Genomic DNA, 18,683 nt, shown 5'->3' with positions numbered 1-18,683 from the left:
CTTGCTGACAGTTTCCTTCAAGGATAGAGGATAGTGTCTTCATGTTTTACAAGATCTTTAAATCAAAGGAATCGGAGCCGCCTAACTATTGTGGGATCAAACTCTATAAATCTAACGTCTTTTGTTCGCATTACTATGAATAAACATTACTATGGGCAAACAAAAGGCCTACTGTTAAATCGGATAAAAGTCAAGTCAGCGTTGAGGAAAACAACGAAACAGGATAAGGTGCGCCAGTAGCCTTGTCTCGGGACACCTCCAATTAAGCAGAGCCACGCTGAGAAAGGGCTTGTCCTGATAGCTCTTTGTGTAAGCTGGGGATGGTTTTTCATTCCCGTCTCGCCCCGGGGAGTTTGGCGTTCCCTAAAAACCTTGTAGCGAGGGCTTGGCGACCTTCACTACTGGGCGTGTCATGGTTACACGTACGGTACTGCCACGGTGATCTTAGTTTCTAGATAACACGGAGGATACTGTGGCAGAGTGTAGTATTGACAGGGTCATGCAAGATTGTGACAATTTGTGGCGCTGTTCTGGCAGGATGTGGCGAGTTGGTGATACTTTAAGATGTTAATGCTCACATTTAGGTCTTAAGATTGCAAAGTTCATATGTACGGTCGCTGTATGACCCATACGGGTTTAGCGATTGACTTTAATATAATGGTGGTACAGAGGTATTGCTTAGATACGGAAGAGACAAACGGAGGAGCACTGTAGTATATCTGCCGCCCCTTGTTAGGAAGGTTCATCATCCACAGGTTCGATTATCTTCGGAGACTGTAGGTTAAAATGCGCACATGTATAAGTTTGGGAACATTAGAAAATAAAAACAAAAGCTGGTGGTCGATGGGATAACCAGTTGAGGTTTCGTAGTCACGTGGTTCAAGTCGGGTGATTTACAACACTTGGGTATCTTGTGGAAACATTTCACCAGCCAGTGGCTTCATCAGCCCAGTAGAGAGAACGGTGGAAGATGAGTAGTTTACGGTAACCAGTCCCTCAGTCTGGAGATGTGTTCAGTCCATCTGATGAAGCCACTGGCTGGGGAAATGTTTCCACAAGATACCCAAGTGTTGCACAAGTGTCTCCTCCATCAGCTTGTGGGTTTTCTTAACCATTGATATAATCCCTGACACTGCAACACTTGGAATCATGATACAGGGAATTCTTCAACGCCTGCCTAACCAGTAGTCGTGACCTTACTCCACTAGTGGCTTTTGTCCACCAGTGACGCCGCCTCCAACTACTTCACCTCACCCGTCTGCAGTATAAGCCCCTTCTCCGTGCATTTGCTGTACTTTTATAAATGATGAACTGAACGAATCTCCAGGGTATGGGATTGATTACTTTTAACTCCTCGTCTTCCACCATTCTTCTCTGTACATAAAAGAGGAGCACTGCAGCAGGCCTACCTGCCCATACTAGGCAGGTCTTCAGAACACAAACCCACTAGCAAAAATATTTGCCCAACCCATTTTCAGTGTTACCCAAGGAATGAACTTTAATAACCCTATTAACCCTAAAACTGTCCAAACAAATTTACGTTCACATGTGTAGTGCTCCAAAAGTGGATCTACGTTTTTTTTTTACATATTTTCAAATATAACAACAACAACAAAAAAAAGTAGATCAAAGTTTTTTTTTTTTTTTTTTTTTTACGTTTTCAACCCCTCAAGGAAGGTTCCTTGATGTTGGTGAGGGGCTCTTGATTTAGGGAATTGGATCTGTGCTCCAGTTCCCCGAATTAAGCCTGAATGCCTTCCACATCCCCCCCCCCAGGCGCTGTATAATCCTCCGGGTTTAGCGCTTCCCCCTTGATTATAATAATAATAATACACGTTTTCAAATGTAAAAAAAAAAAAAAAAATCTATTTTTTTTTACATACTTTCAAATGTTGAAAAAACGTAGATCTACGTTTGGACAGTTTAAGGGTTAACTATGTGTAAGTTCATGTATAGGACTGATTATGATTTATATTTCTATGAGGTGACGAACATAATTCTTAACACTGGAAAGAATGTGGAAGCCTGGGTAACAAGTGTTACGTCAACAGCAGAGTACCTCGGGCTGTTAGAATAAAAATACGTAAAATAAAAGCAGACATTTTATTACATACGATGATTCACCTACATTAGGCCGAAACGCTTAATAAAAGGTCTTTTTTGCAGTAATTTTCTGCGCACCTGCACACACAACTACCTGGGCTGGTTCCACGTGATCTGTTAGTAGTCAACATTGGCATCTATCAGCTGATTCACGTGAAGGATGACGTCCCATATGTCACACATTTTAAACTACACTTACAATTAATTCGTGATGCTGTGAGGAGTGAATAATCATGGAATTAAAAAAAATGACCGTTTAAACAATTTATAACATAAATGTTCGCTACGCAGACGACTGTATTATTATTAATAATAAATTTATGGGCAAGTGTAGGAAGTCATACCGTGCCTCAAGAATGGGAGTTTATCAGATTTGATTCCAAAAAAAATGGAGTGGTAGCTCCAAATCATTCAGTGAAGAGCGCGTTCCCAGCATCAAGCAATCTTCCTTGAAGATTATTAATTGTTACTCTTAATCTTTTCCACCTCACGGTACAAATCTTTCGTTTACGTCTTTCAAAATCCTTGAGGAACCTGTAGAATGTTGATTACTACACCAACAGCACTACCAGCAGTAACCATAGTAGAGGCTTAGATTACTACATCACCAGCACAACAGGCAGTAATCATCGTAGAGGCCTAGATACTATACAACCAGCATTACAAACTATTACAACCTAGGATTTCAAATGGCCTGTTATCCCAGGTGTAATGGGAGCAAATAAACACAGTAGAAAAAGTTTAGACTTATATTATCCTTCACCAATTATAACAGCAATATGTACACTATGTACAGTGATAAATATAGTGCACTCCACGGAAAGCAAGGCAGAAATAGAAGCCACAAGATAGCAGACCGTGCTTCAACCAGCTCTAGAATGGGAATGACCAGGGCAGACAGGAGAGCGGTATCCACATAACCTCTGCGATTGTCAATCCCACCTTCTTATTGGCTAGAACCTGGTCACTAGTTGAACGATGGGGCCCCATCATCAACTCTTAGCAACCTGGTTCGCTGGTTGGGGGAGATAGCCTGTAAATGAGGGTGTGTCCATGCGCCGAATAAAGGTTACGTACTCTTTGCATGCCACACAAACAAGCAAGCATCGTCAGGGCTTAGATTACCACACCTGCACTGCAAGCAGTAACCATCGTATAGTAAAAGATTACTACAAAAACAATACGTGCTATCTGCGAGAGTTAAGTATAACTTGATATCCAAGTTATACTTGGATATCAAAATCCCGATAGATGATGGCCCAGTGTATGCGGGCGGGTGTGTGGCGTTGTGGACCACCTTCCATCATTTGAAGGCTATCATTGATCCAGTATATTTGGGACCGAGGCCTTTTATAGGATAAAATGTGTGTACGTTGCTTAGGCCAAAATTTTGACCAGACCAGCAACTATGAGACCTGGTCTGAGACCGGGCTGCAGAGGCGATGTCCCCCAGGATCGACAGTAGGTACATAGTCTTTGAAAGGGATGTCATGATACCGGTAAAGGGCTTTTGATCCGTGGTCTTTGAGCTATCTTTTCCTTGAAGTAAATTGTTTATCTTCCTTTTCCTAGTCTGTGACCCCTGCGGGTTGAAGGCTTCTCAGTGAGTATAATAATTGTCCTGGGCAAGAAAGTTTTAACACAGGTATTCATACAATTGTGTATGTACGTCAAGCAACTAGAATATCTGAAGGTTGGTGACAGATCTGGTAGCGACACTCAGGAGGCGTTACGGACACACACTTCAATGAGCTCGGTTTTATGATCCCTACGGGTCTGGTGCATTTTGTTAATCTGGGGAACTCAAAGCATCGAGTTAGTGAGGGTTACCAGAGAGGACGTAATTACAACGTAAATTCCGGTGACTAGACACTGTGTGCTGGTATGTACGGTGAGATGCGAGCAGCCAGAACCGTGGCTGTCATCACAATGTTCTGGTGAGCCTTAGGGAAAGGAATTTGGGCAATGCTTTTTCAGTCTTAGGGTGAAGAGTTACACTTAACGAAATAAGGTGCTGGCTAGGAACCTAAGGCACAGTTTCAAGAGTAGATATTGTAAGGCCTTGGAAGCTAAGATCAACAAGTAGTAAAGAGTCGAGGCGGGACCAGGCGCTATAAAACCACAAAAAAAAGATGAGCTAAATAGTACGGAAGTGGGAAAGGAAACTTAATAGAGCAAAGGGAACCACAACTATGAATTACGGCAGTAGCTCAAGTGTTTACAGGGAGTCATGTGGACTGATGGATAGTAGGTAACTAATATGGTAGTCAGGTCAGGTGTCTTTAACCATGGTCGGCCCTTCAAGGGGATAATAATGGATGTTGTCTATGTATTTTTCTGAATGGAAGCTTCTCATTGTCTCAGTTTGCCTGCTTTAACCCTTCACCGCTGTTTCGCTTATGGCTATAGTTTTTTTTATCTCCTCATAAGAGGTTTCTTGCTTCATGAAGAGAACAAGTGAACCCAAGGGATCATACCTTGTTGCTGTCTATTCCCCAGATGCTGTGTGACCCCTACGAATTTAGCGCTTTCTAATAAATTTAATAATTTTGCTAATTTAGGCTACATATAACAATTTCTTAAGGATTTTTCCTTGGAAATGCAAACATTACAACCTTATCAGTTCAATTTGACGAGTTAAATAGACGGTATGGTTAGACAGAGTGACTCATAATGTCTCTTAAATTTATGTAAGACCTGAACCAGACAAAATTAAAATTGACAATAACTTAGGACAAAAAGTTTCGTTTTATACTTAGATTCCCACTATCTGTAACAATGTTATAGATGCTACACCTTCTATAACAGTGATATAGATGATTACACTTTCTGTAACAATGTTATAGATGCTTACACCTTCTATAACAATTGTAATAGATGCTTACACCTATAACAGTTATCTCGAAGAGCTGCCTACATCTATAACAATTATCTTAAGCTACTTACACTATAACATTTGTTATCTCAAAGAACTCTAGATGTTCATTGTGTAAACCAAATAACTAATGAGTTTCATATAACTCCCGTCAAGACAGATACTTTTATGCCTGAGGTGCCCTTGATCCAGGGAATTGGAATTATCTGTTACCCTGGACCCAACGTGATTGCTTCCCATACTCTTTCGCCGTCTGACTTTTATGGTTCTAGCGCTCCCATGAGTGTAATAATTTCATCTGAATGCACCTCAAAACAACAGAATTTAAGAGAAAATATTTTTTAGTCTCAGTCATTTTTTTCGCTGTTTATTACTAAATTAGCAACTTCATCCAAGTCAGTGTTGATGCTTTAACGACTATGCATCATTGCTAAGTCAGTCATTCTCCTGGCCCATTGTAGAACGAAGGTTTGTTTGTTGTAAGTAGTCCAGGCACACTGTTGGAGCGCTCAGTTTCACACCTTGTTTCACACTTCGTTTTCGGCATACAATAAATATTCGGGTAATCCATCGAATAATACATGATTGTAACGTATCTTCTCCATTGATGCTGCTAACAGTTCAGGTTCTCTTGCACTTGGTGGATCTTCTACATGAAACTGTTTTTTTTCCCTCAAGACACTCCCTGATTCGGAAAACTGGTCAAGCATGCTGAGCACCTAAGTACAGTGAGGTAGTTGCTGTGTTGCTGAATGATGTAAGTCTCATTTCCAGGCCAACAAACAATGAGTTCATCAATATAGGGTATTGTCAGTGAGCGCCGCTACACTACTTTTCCGGGTTTCTGGCTGTATAAGGTTGTGTTGACCTCACCTAGGAATATATGGATTCACATTAACACTTTCGGTAATGCCAACGACTTCTCTACACCATACACTAAACTCTTCATCAACATTTTGTCTTGTTGAAGAATGGATTTCACTTAATCTATACTTTGGTATACAGAAACGTTGTCTTCTTCCCTGAAGCTTCTTACCGAGTTCAACGGTATATATATGTTTGTATCCCATATAATTTGTTAGTCTCCAGAGATGAAAGGATTTCTGGTTACTGATTACTGTATAATCCTTATGGGTTTAGCACTTAGCTCTGATTGTAATAATAATTGTCTGGTCACTGATCAAGATAGACCTAGTTATTTAGTGGGTGTTTACCTCACTTAAATGAACTACTTGTCGACTCTGGTGTAGATGCTGAAGGTTGGTAATATTAATATTAGTGTTATGAATGGCTAGGAAGGGTCTGGTCAGTTGTCGTCAACAGCTCAGGCAAACAATATAAATTTAAATTCCACTCGTATCAATTATAATATGGTTAATTTTGATTCAGTTACATAAGATCATGCAAATTGAATTATTTATTACGTTTATAGGGGAGGCTTAAACCCGTAAGGGTCTTGCAGTTCCTTGGGGAATGGAAGGTAATCAGACCTAATCTCAGGAAGGAGAGGTCAGGTTCAGTTTCTTGGATCAAGAGTTCCTCACCGACGACAAGGAATCTAACCTAACCTAATTACTAAAATTAAAAAAAAAATGGATTTTATGTTTGAGTAGAGAAGGATTGTGCATATCAGTATAGTATATACACTAGTTGTGATACACCAGTTGTGATACACTAGTTGTGATACACTAGTTGTGATACACCAGTTGTGATACACTAGTTGTGATACACTAGTTGTGATACACTAGTTGTGATACACCAGTTGTGATACACCAGTTGTGATGCACCAATTGTGATACACCAGTTGTGATACACCAGTTGTGATGCACTAGTTGTGATGCACTAGTTGTGATGCACCAATTGTGATACACCAGTTGTGATACACCAGTTGTGATGCACTAGTTGTGATGCACTAGTTGTGATACACTAGTTGTGATACACCAGTTGTGATACACCAGTTGTGATACACCAGTTGTGATACACCAATTGTGATACACCAGTTGTGATGCACCAGTTGTGATACACTAGTTGTGATACACCAGTTGTGATACACCAGTTGTGATACACTAGTTGTGATACACTAGTTGTGATACACCAGTTGTGATACACCAGTTGTGATACACCAGTTGTGATGCACCAATTGTGATACACCAGTTGTGATGCACTAGTTGTGATGCACTAGTTGTGATGCACTAGTTGTGATACACCAGTTGTGATACACCAATTGTGATACACCAGTTGTGATACACCAGTTGTGATACACCAGTTGTGATACACCAATTGTGATACACCAGTTGTGATACACCAGTTGTGATACACCAATTGTGATACACCAGTTGTGATACACTAGTTGTGATACACTAGTTGTGATACACTAGTTGTGATACACTAGTTGTGATACACTAGTTGTGATACACCAGTTGTGATACACTAGTTGTGATACACCAGTTGTGATACACCAATTGTGATACACCAGTTGTGATACACCAGTTGTGATGCACTAGTTGTGATGCACTAGTTGTGATGCACTAGTTGTGATGCACCAGTTGTGATACACCAGTTGTGATACACCAGTTGTGATACACCAGTTGTGATACACCAGTTGTGATACACTAGTTGTGATACACCAGTTGTGATACACTAGTGATACACTAGTTGTGATACACTAGTTGTGATACACCAGTTGTGATACACCAGTTGTGATACACTAGTTGTGATACACTAGTTGTGATACACTAGTTGTGATACACCAGTTGTGATACACCAGTTGTGATACACCAGTTGTGATGCACCAATTGTGATACACCAGTTGTGATACACCAGTTGTGATGCACCAATTGTGATACACCAGTTGTGATACACCAGTTGTGATGCACTAGTTGTGATGCACTAGTTGTGATACACCAGTTGTGATACACCAGTTGTGATACACTAGTTGTGATACACCAGTTGTGATACACCAGTTGTGATACACCAGTTGTGATACACTAGTTGTGATACACCAGTTGTGATACACCAGTTGTGATACACCAGTTGTGATACACCAGTTGTGATACACTAGTTGTGATACACCAGTTGTGATACACCAGTTGTGATACACTAGTTGTGATACACCAGTTGATACACCAGTTGTGATACACCAGTTGTGATACACCAGTTGTGATACACCAGTTGTGATACACCAGTTGTGATACACTAGTTGTGATACACTAGTTGTGATACACTAGTTGTGATACACCAGTTGTGATACACCAGTTGTGATACACCAGTTGTGATACACTAGTTGTGATACACCAGTTGTGATACACTAGTTGTGATACACCAGTTGTGATACACCAGTTGTGATTCACTCTCCACCTCAGAATGTATTAATTCATCATGCATAAGCCATTATTGTGTAAATTGATGACTTGCTTATTGTCACTCTTAAACTGATGCTGTATTCTATTTGTTTGTCACTTCTTAAGCATGATGACATTGCCGCTCTGGTTCCACTGAGAACGCTGTTTACCTCCTCAAGGGATGTTCTTACATGCTGGTGAGGCTCTTGATCAGAGGAATTGGACCTGTGCTCTAGTTCCTTGAATCGAATCTCATTGCTTTCCATTTCCCCAGGTGCTGTATAAATCTTGACGGGTTTAGCGCTTCCCCATGAATGTAATAACCTCGCATTTTACCTGAGGTCACTCAGCTATGATTTCAGTCAAGGGTTAAGCCAGGCCATTCACTCCTTGAAAAACAAACTGTCAGGAGCTAGGTGTCAGGTGCGCATGGTGACAATATCTCATCCGGCCTCGGGAGAGACTACTGTCAACTGTAGCGATTTTTTTTTTTTTAAGAAAATGCACCATTTTATTTCTCTCGGGATTGTAGAGCATTAAATACCGAATGTAACAAAAATTGTTGACAACTTTTGTTTTTGTGGCGTGTTGAAATTTGACAGATTTAATTTAGTCTACTGTTTCAAGTTAAAATGCTTCCAAATAACACACACACACACACACACACACACACACACACACACACACACACACACACACACACACACACACACACACACACACACACACACACACGCGCGCGCGCGCGCGGCTTCATAACAGCACCTGTTCTTGGACCGTCTTGAGTTTGAGTGTATTACTGTATATTTCCAGTGTTTGACTGGGTTGAGTTGCAGCTCCTGATCTAGCAGCCGCAACTCAAACGTGCTAGTCTCCAGGGCCACTTGACGTGGTTGAATATCCAGGCATTGAGCTATAGCTCCTGGGTCTCTTGAGGGAATTGAGCTACGGCTCCTCTGCTTTTTGCGAGTTTGGAGGTTCAGCTACCCTTGTGGTGCTTGCGTGCTTGAAAGTACAGTAGAGGAGTCAGGGGGGGGGGGTTATGCAGCGTGGCAGATGCCTCTCATATCGCTCTGCGACCCAAACACTTTTTCCCTTGCAAGTTAACAAGTGTGTATGAAAATTAACTGGGTAGAAGTATGTTCAGTAGGACCTTGGAGAGAGCACCGGTGGAGGTGTTATCATCAGTGACAGGAGAGCACCAGGGGAGGTGTTATCGTCAGTGACAAACAGTGAGAGATAACGTGTCCTACTAGCTTGAGCACAGGTGTTGTCTAGACTACTGTAGTGCAACAACACCTGCACCAACTTGATAATGGTGAGGCTTTGTATTACAGGATCACCTGCAGCAACCTGGCAAGAGCAATGCTTGTGTTGCAAGAAACCACAAAACACTTTGTCTTCAAGCACTGTAAAGGTATCTATTTGTTCCGTTATCGCTAATAGCGTGTTAACCATTTATACTGAAGAATACTGTCCTTATTGTGGATTGTTGAGTCACAAGAGTAGCCACTGCCCAGTGCTGTTTTTATCTCGGTATGTTCACTCACAGGATGAGTGACTGGGCCTAATATTATCGGTGGTATGTTGACAAAGCTCCTGGAGAGCGAAACGTTGCCACAATAAAATGTCACATTATTTGCATGTGTCCATTTACTTAACATTTTGTCGGTAATTCTGCCATTATTACTACCGTTATGTTCACTTAGGATGAGTAGATAAATATGTTCACTCGCAGGATGAGTGACACTGATCAATGCTCCCGGTATGCTCACTTAGCCTTAGTAAATTCGCCCCGGGGGAGGGTGGAACTTGAATCTGTGCGACAAGTTTATTATTATTTTTAAATGTCAAGAAGATAATTCTTGGTTATTTAAGTGTTTTGGTAGCGAGTTTTTTTTTTTTTTTTTTTTTTTTTTTTTTTTTTTTTTTTTTTTTTAATGGCAGTGGTATTTGGTTGTATATATATGGTGAGAAGCTATTGAACGTGTCTTCAGTTTGTGAAGGTAATAATTACGTTTGCTAAGCTAGCTTTTTTCTGATGTATGTGGGTACGTTAGGTGACAGGGTAAACAAACCAGGGAACGGGTGGGATTTGAACCCATGACAAGTGAATCCTAAAACTCCAGGCCAGTGCTTAAGCCACTCGGTCATTCACAAAAGCCACGCTGGTGAAAAATGCATCTGTAAACACTTGCATTGTGGTCACAGTGGAGCCCATGCTAACTTCCCTATGTACAGAAATATAGCTAGTTGGTTGTATCTTATTAGAGTCAGCTGGCCAGTGGCTTACGCACTGGCCTGGAGTTTTGATTCTCTCGCCATGGGTTAGAACCCCACCCGTTCTGTGGTTTGTTTGCATTCGTGCTATTAAGATTTCGTGAGTCGTGACAGGTAGGTATGACATCCACTCTTTCTTTGGTTTGTTTGCGATTTTTCTCTTCTAGGTGATAACGATACCTAGTATCTCCTGGCACCAGCGTCATTCAAGTGATCACTTGTTCAACTAATGCTTTTTTTTTTGTCCACGTCTTCTTCTGGAAGATATTGAGATCATTAACTCTAGAGTGTTCTCAACCCAGGTAGCCCAAGAAAGCTAATCACTGAGGGCTATTTTTCCATCGCGCTCCTTTGCGCCAGAATATGGATAGAACCGGTAAACACCCAGGTAACCATTTACTGTTAAGTGAAAAGGTGAAGTAGATGTTTGGAGATTTGCTCAATTTTCTCGTTCCTCCCCAAGATTGATCACGGGCCCTTCAGTTGTGAACAGAACTCGCTACCTCTGAGCTACGACATTGTTTCCAGAAATCATCAGCTTGCATCCTTTTAATAATTTGGATATCGTCCTGGAACACTAAGTAATCTATGACCTCCCTCAGGACTATGATAACATGGTGCCTCTTTTGTGTAACCAAATTGGATATATCTGAATTGCTCTGCTGTCTGAAAAATCTTGGCGAGAACTTGATAAGTTCAGGTCACTTTGTGGTCATCCAGGCAGTTTTGCATGCCGGACCGCGGGGGCTTTGACCCCCCCCCCAGATACACTCCGGGTATAACCTCACAGATGTTACTCCTTACGAGAGCAGGCGGCGTGATAGTAAGTTTATTCAGGTATATACAAATACAGTTGCATAGATTATCATACATAGCAGCATATGTGCAGAGAACCTGGGATAACCCAAAAAAGTCAGTGACTTCTTTCCATTGGGGTATAATCCTGATGAAAAACAGGCGTGAGTGAGCACTGGGTTGGATTACATGCGACAGGCACCAACAGCCTGATTGTGACCAGGCTGTCAACCAGGAGGTCTGATCTAGGAACAGGTCCAGGTGTCATTGACCCGCGGAATCGACAGTAAAAGCTAGCTAGGTTTTCCTCTTCATATTTCATCACACACAATTGGTTTCATGCATTTGGTAATGAAATCTGTCAGTCTAAGCTGGAAAAACTTCAGTAGGATGACATAATCAGCAAAAAAAAATCCTAGATAAGCTGCATGATCACTTGGATAGCTTCATGCCCAGATGTTGCTAATATCTTATTCATCAACTTGTCGGTATTGTATACCATCAGTATTATTATTATTATTATTATAATCAAGGGGGAAGCGCTAAACCCGGAGGATTATACAGCGCCTGGGGGGGGGGATATGTGGAAGGCATTCAGGCTTAATTCGGGGAACTGGAGCACAGATCCAATTCCCTAAATCAAGAGCCCCTCACCAACATCAAGGAACCTTCCTTGAGGGGTATACCATCAGTAATATGACACTTCCAGTCATTCTCAATATTCGCATGAACAGAGTTATATGTATGATGTACCTGAAATCGTGTAACTAGTTTACTGATTGATGAAACGCATACATAGTTTGCAAACTGCATTTAAATAGGGATATAACATAGGGAACAATAGCTACGGCAGCTATAAAGGGTTTCTTTCTCTAGGAAGGCTTATCCCACAATATGGAGCTGAAGACTGCTCCCTTGGGAACAGCTGATAATTACACTTGCCCACTCTTAACATTTCTTCTCATACTGTGACTTCATTAGCTTGTTTGATCTCGAGTCTCTGAGGTATTTCTTAATCCATACGAGTACTCTGGCTGGACTACCTGTCCAAGTTTCTGGCAAGAGTTTGTGAATTTGTTTTTTTTATATAGATTGGCCGTTCTTTCTGTTTTCTAAGAGTTGGTATGCTGTAGGGAAATCTGTATTCTTTGGGTGTTCCACCAGTCTCATTAATTTCTCAGTACTTGCACGGAATACATGTCAGAAAAACCTGTGTTTACACCTTTTGAATAATGAGATTGTGATTTGTCATTTTCCAGGTGTCTGGAGGTTTAGTTTTAGATTGAAGGTGTTTCGTGTATGTGTGTGTGTATATTCTTATAGCACAGAAAGGTATGGCTGAAAAGCTAGAAACCAAAAGATATGTAAATCTAGGAAGTTATGGCAAAGGTCATTACGTACAGTTGTAAACCTTTTGATTCAGTTTTATAACCTTTTTTCCTCATGGTAAAGGTGCAGCTGTGTTCGGTGGCAGGGATACTAATAGCCATGATTATCTTGCTGTAATTTATGGCTCAATAAACCACCGGATTCGTATATAAATGTGGTTTACAAACACCGTACGCGTTCCACAGTTCAGTAAAGCAGTTTTACGACAATTTTATAATGGTTTAAAGTTACGTCATATATTCAGCTTTGTTATTAGTCACGAGAAAGACAACTGATTTGAAGGCGATTTTTACTGCTTGGGTTTCACTACTGTTTTGTTGCGTTAATGAATGGCAACATTGCTTAATTATTACCTATTTGTAGATCAAAACTAGAGCTTATGTTCCTGCTTTCACTCTTTTTAGATTTAGTTGAGAAACATTTGCTGGATCCTGACCTCCCGGACTGCCTTCTACCAACTTTTTTAAGCTGTACTTCTACCACTTCCTCGTCTAGCTTGTTTGATTTCTCTGCCACCCTTTGTGTGTGTGTACTCACCTAGTTGTACTCACCTGGTTGTGGTTGCGGGGGTCGATTCACAGCTCCTGGCCCCGCCCCTTTAACTGGCCGCTACTCACTCTTCCCGCTCCGTGAGCTTTATCATACCTCTTCTTCAAGCTGTGTATGGATCCTGCCTCCACTACATCACTACCCAGGCTATTCCACTTCCTGACAACTCTGTGACTGAAGAAATACTAACATCCCTGTGGTTCATCTGTGTCTTCAACTTTCAAGTGTGTGTGTGTGTTACCATTCTGTCCCAGACACATGTCGATTAGATACTTGGCCTGTGTGTGTGTGTACACGTACGTACGTACGCATACATACTCAACAAATTGTATTCATTCATTCGTGTGTTTGCACATTTCAGCCTGTTTATTAATGAGTTGTTTATTTCCCCCGGTGTAGAGCACGAGAGTTGGATACTAGCGTGACGAGACTGGGTGTTGCTTGCAGCTATCTTATGAGGCGCTGTGTGAAAGTTTATGGAAAGTTTGAGTGGCGGCTCCAGAGGGCTGGTGTGTATGGTGGGGACGAGCACAAGCAACACTGCTTGTTGGCCTAGTTTCTCACACCCTGTAGTCATGTGTGCCAGGTGGAGGATCCAGCCTAAAACACCACCTTGGGTTGAATGACCCACTCGGGTTTAGCGCTTCACGCAAATATGAATGTAAAGCTAATAATATAATTTACTATCCGGCGTGTGGCTACTCAGTATAATAGTTACATCGTAGTAATAAAAGTTATATTTCCGCTGTCTTACTCCAGACAGATTGAAAATGTTACGAGCTGAGGATATCGTCAAGCATCCCGCTATGTTCACCAGGTTACGACCATAGTATTAGATACTCCCACTGCTTTTATTGCTATTTTCTATAGTTCTCGTGTAATTGCAGATCACATTTCAGATTTAAGATACAATCTAGCAAGTTATCTATATTTTATGAATGTTATTTTTTATAATATGCATCATGACGCACGCGCACATACAAAACACGCCCACACACATGACACGTACACGGTTTTACAAGCATTTGTTGATGCATGGCACACATCGGTATGTACATAGTTACAATTTCTTAGTATGATATTGTCACTGAAGTGTGACTAAGTCGACAGTATTTATAATACCCCCACCCACCCCTACATACGCACGCACGTGACCACAGTTGATCATTTAATCGCATTACATCTGGAATGCAACTGAGTGTTACTGAGTTGCTAACTAGTGCTGGCAAGTTTAGGGTGGATAATTGACATTCTCAAGCATCCCAAGGCGGATAAAGTATTTACGCAGTTCTAAGTATCTCATTTCATCGAGCCTGAGGTACCTGGAAATGGGCATTCGCTTATTTGATAATGAAGGCTCTCTCTTCCTTTTTCACAAACCTTACATTTAGAATAGGCTCACCCCTGTGGCACCTGCATTCATTTACCACAGGTAACTATATCTAACCTTATTCTGGCGTTTCATTGTCTAGCCTTGTATGCTGCGCTATACAGGTTTTCTGATAGCAATATACACAGTCTTCAGAATTAAATAGATCAGTGCTTGACGTTAGTCCTTCCGTGGCTTTGAATATTTGCGACTTCTTGCCTATCTGACCTTTTAACTTTAAGTAAAATGATTTGAATAATAGAAATGGGAAATAAAGTTCTAGCTCAGCGTCTCTCCTGCCACGTTCATTTCCTCCTTTTGGGAATCATTTGTGTATGCAGATTTAAGATCAGTCCTAGAATTTTCCATTATTATTATTATAATCAAGGGGGAAGCGCTAAACCCAGAGGATTATACAGCGCCTGGGGGGTGGGGGACGTGGAAGGCATTCAGGCTTAATTTGGGAAACTGGAGCACAGATCCAATTCCCTAAATCAAGAGCCCCTCACCAACATCAAGGAACCTTCCTTGAGGGGTAGAATTTTCCAGATGTAGATTATATTGTACCTTTTTATCCTGCGTTCCAAGAAGTACAGATCTAGGGATTTAAAGCGTTACCAATAATTTAGGTGCTTGATTGAATTTACACGTGCAGTGAAAATTCTCTGCATATTCTCCAGGTCTGTAATTTCGCCTGGTATAAGCGAGGCTGTTCGAGTTTAGCATATTCCAACCTAGAGAGAACAAGTGACGAAGTATCATCATCATTGGCTTCCCATCTATTCATTTCAAGGCTCTAGTTATTCAGCCTAGCTTTTCCTTGCGGGTTTGATAGTGACAAGATTCTTCAAGGTGAGATCTAATATAATCTCTCGCATTAATCTTACTCTCTTCAGTGTGATTCGAGTTTTATGCACCATCCCAGTCTTTAGTTCTTCAATCTTACCATAAAGTAACTGCATTATTCCTTTTTCATTCATCGAGGGAGAGAGGTCTGAGCTTAAGAGATGCAAGGATGCCTTTTTCAGATTGCACAGCGACCGAAATACATCTAGTTATTACATTATTTCTGCTGTGTATTTTGTGGATAGGATTCTCAAGTGTTTGAAAAGCAGATTAGGTGACAGATCATCACACCCCCTCGTGTGCTGTCTCGCCAGCGGCAGTGCAGCTACCTCTGCTAGTGATAGCTTGAACCAGTTATTGAGTGTTGTGGGGGAGAGTAAAACACCTGTTAAAGCCGAACACTTTTTGAATGAATCTGAGCAGACTCTGTTGAAAGAAAGTGAACAGCTTTTAGAGGCATCGCATCTGTTGAAGACATAGCACCTAGTAAAGACAGCACCTGATGGAGGTAGAACAGCTGTTGAGAGTGGCTGTGATGAAGGACGGGATAGATAACCAGCGAGAGTTGGTAACAAGATGTGTAAGAGGGGAAATATCAGGGAACAATGGGAACAAGGCTCGATTGAAAATATCTATCAGGTGTAAAACTGAGGCAGCGTGGTCATTTGGCTCTTCTGTTGATACCTACAAGCTGTGGGGAACTTGGAGTGTAGTATTGTATACATGTGGGGAGGGAATAAAGTTGTTGGAGTGTGGTAATGTATGTGTGAGCCAAAGTTACCGGTACTGGCGAGTAATGGTTAGTTTTGATGGTATCGATATTGGCAAAAATTTTTGGATCGTCCCATCACTAATGTATGAGGTGGGGGGGAGGGATGTTGGAGTGTGGTGAATTGTGTGTGGGTGGGGGTGAGAATTGATGGAGTGTGAATTGTGTGAGAGAAGGGGTGAGGGTTGCTGGAGTGTGAATTTTGTGAGGGTGGGGGTGATCATAAGTTGTTGGAGTGTGATGAATTGTTTGGGGGAGGGGGGAGAGAGTTGTTGGAGTGGTGAAGTGTGTGGGGGGAGAGGGAGGGGAGTTTCTCGAGATGGGTGGATGTGGTTGATGGATGCTAGATGGAATGTGTCAACCTCGCTTCCTCCATTAAAGTTATGATGGAGTAGAGAGGGGCGAGGTCCTGGAGGTGGGGTGGCTAGATGGAAGGTGGAGTTTCACTTCCTTCTTGGCTGATGTCCAAGAGGGCGGGCGGGCGGGCTGGCTGTCGGGTGGTGCTGGTGTGGCGGAGTGAGCCGTGCTGGCTGGTTGCTTGCTTGCTTGCCTGAGTGGTTGCTTGTCTGTCTAGCTACCTGCCTGATTGGCTACCTGGTTGTTTGCATATCTGTCTTGATTGCCTTCCTAGTTGGTGGTTTGCATGCTTGCATGTCTAGTTGCCTGGCTACTTGCCAGTCTAGTTGGATGTTTGCCTACCTGCATGGCTGGTTGGTTGCTTACCTGCCTGCATGATTGGTTGGTTGGTTGCTTGCCTGCCTTGGGTGTTTGAATTCTTTCTTGTGTCAGGTTGCCTATCTGCCCAGCCTTCCTGCCTGACGACAGGTATTTTCAATGTTTTCCACTTGTATGAGAGTGCGCATGCGCTCATTGAAGTTTTGGTAGTATGCCACGTAAGTGTAGCATTATCTTGTAAAATGTGTAGGGAAGGGCCGCATGTTATTGTAAAGTGTGTGGGGAACAATGTTGCATGTTATTGTAAAGTGTGTGGGGTAATACGAGTAACCTTAAGTGTTGCACATGAATCTGTCTTCATTAACGAAACGTTTCGCCTTCTCAGTAAGCTTCATCAGTCAAGCAAAAGTCACTATAATACTGGAGACAGTAGAAGTAGATAGGTAATCTGAGGTGATAGCCTTGATGGAAGATTATCTGACCATCTTCTGTCACTGTCTTCACGAAGGCTCTTGGCCGGGCTATGTTGCTCACTTCAGACTACGTGCAGCGAGCACCAATAGCTTAACTGATCATGCCGTTAACGGGAAGGCGCGGTTTGAGTCTGGGCCGCTTGGTCGACAATCCCCAGAACTATGTGGAAGCAAGCTACAGGTAGCCCCGGGAAAACGAGGTAACCTTCAGGTGGTTGGTGCGCTATAATGCTACGTGAACCATTACTAGCTTCCTCAGTGAGGGGTAATCGCCGCCTCCCACAACCTGTAATGACTCCCTACTGGGAAATTATGTGAACTCGCATACCATGTCTTGTCAAGAGTGACGAATGTGTCGTTTTTATTGCCAGGAAGCAGAGTTTCATCTCCTTGCTGCTTCTGATGTTACTTGCACCGCCTCTGATGTTATTTCCATAATTCTTGCTTTGAAACTTAAGTTGTGTATCTTGTTCGTGCGCGTGATGGCTACGCAATACTCAGAGCAGAATGTTACCTCGAATATTGTCTTACAGCCTTGAGTAAACCTTCATCTTATTCATATTTTTAATGATTATGTGGAAAGAAGTATCTTCCGTCCTTTCAGACACCATTTTTTATGCTACGACGTGTCTTGTAAATGTTTTCGTCAAACTGCGCCCTGGAGTGGGCCATTTTTCATATACCGAGGCCTATTTCTATTTCAAAGTTTGATTTAATCATTAAAACAACTTCGTGTAACTAACCATCCACAGCTTTCTTAAAGACTTATTCTTTGTCTTTATGAGCTTCCTGTCCCCTCGTGATGAGCGGCAGGTATCCATGTAGCCGTGTTTGAGGGGAGGGGGCCCCTCACATGGTCGTGGGGTGCCTCAGGATGGGGCGTGTACCCAGGTAATTATGCGAGGAGGGGGCGTGTCCCCACACATTAAGCCACTGGTGCTCGCGTAGCCATATGTGAAAAGAGGGTGTGTCCTAAAGTGAATGCGAGAGTTGGGGGGCGTATCCCCACGTTTTGAGCCACAGGTAATAACGTGGTCGTGTGAGGTAGAGGCGTATTCCCACGTGTTGAGCCACAGGTACTCACGTGGTCGTGTAAGGTGGGAGCGTATCCCCACGTGTTGAACCACAGGTACTCACGTGGTCTTGTGAGGTGGGGTACCGCCACAGGTACTCACGTGGTCGTGTGAGGTGGAGTGCCACCACAGGTACTCACGTGGTC

At 42.2% G+C, this 18,683-nt stretch overlaps 1 protein-coding gene across 2 annotated transcripts in view; it reads left to right on the top strand.

Annotated features, from left to right (window-relative positions):
- LOC128688719 (chromodomain protein polycomb) overlaps positions 1-18,683 on the top strand; it is a 143,413-nt gene that overhangs the window by 10,728 nt on the left and 114,002 nt on the right. The window contains exon 4 of one of the 2 annotated variants that reach the window (XM_070084638.1): positions 2,167-3,193. The exons of the other annotated variant lie outside the window; for it this stretch is intronic. Coding sequence (XP_069940739.1) covers positions 2,167-2,224 — 58 coding nt within the window. The 3' untranslated portion in view covers positions 2,225-3,193. Of the gene's footprint in view, positions 1-2,166; positions 3,194-18,683 lie in introns of those variants that run through there. 2 annotated transcript variants of the gene reach the window in all.

The sequence above is a fragment of the Cherax quadricarinatus genome, chromosome 13 (assembly GCF_038502225.1).
Source record: "Cherax quadricarinatus isolate ZL_2023a chromosome 13, ASM3850222v1, whole genome shotgun sequence".
Lineage (NCBI taxonomy): Eukaryota > Metazoa > Arthropoda > Malacostraca > Decapoda > Parastacidae > Cherax > Cherax quadricarinatus.
Note: the sequence above shows the minus strand (reverse complement) of the source record. Positions and strands in the feature narration are given on the sequence as shown.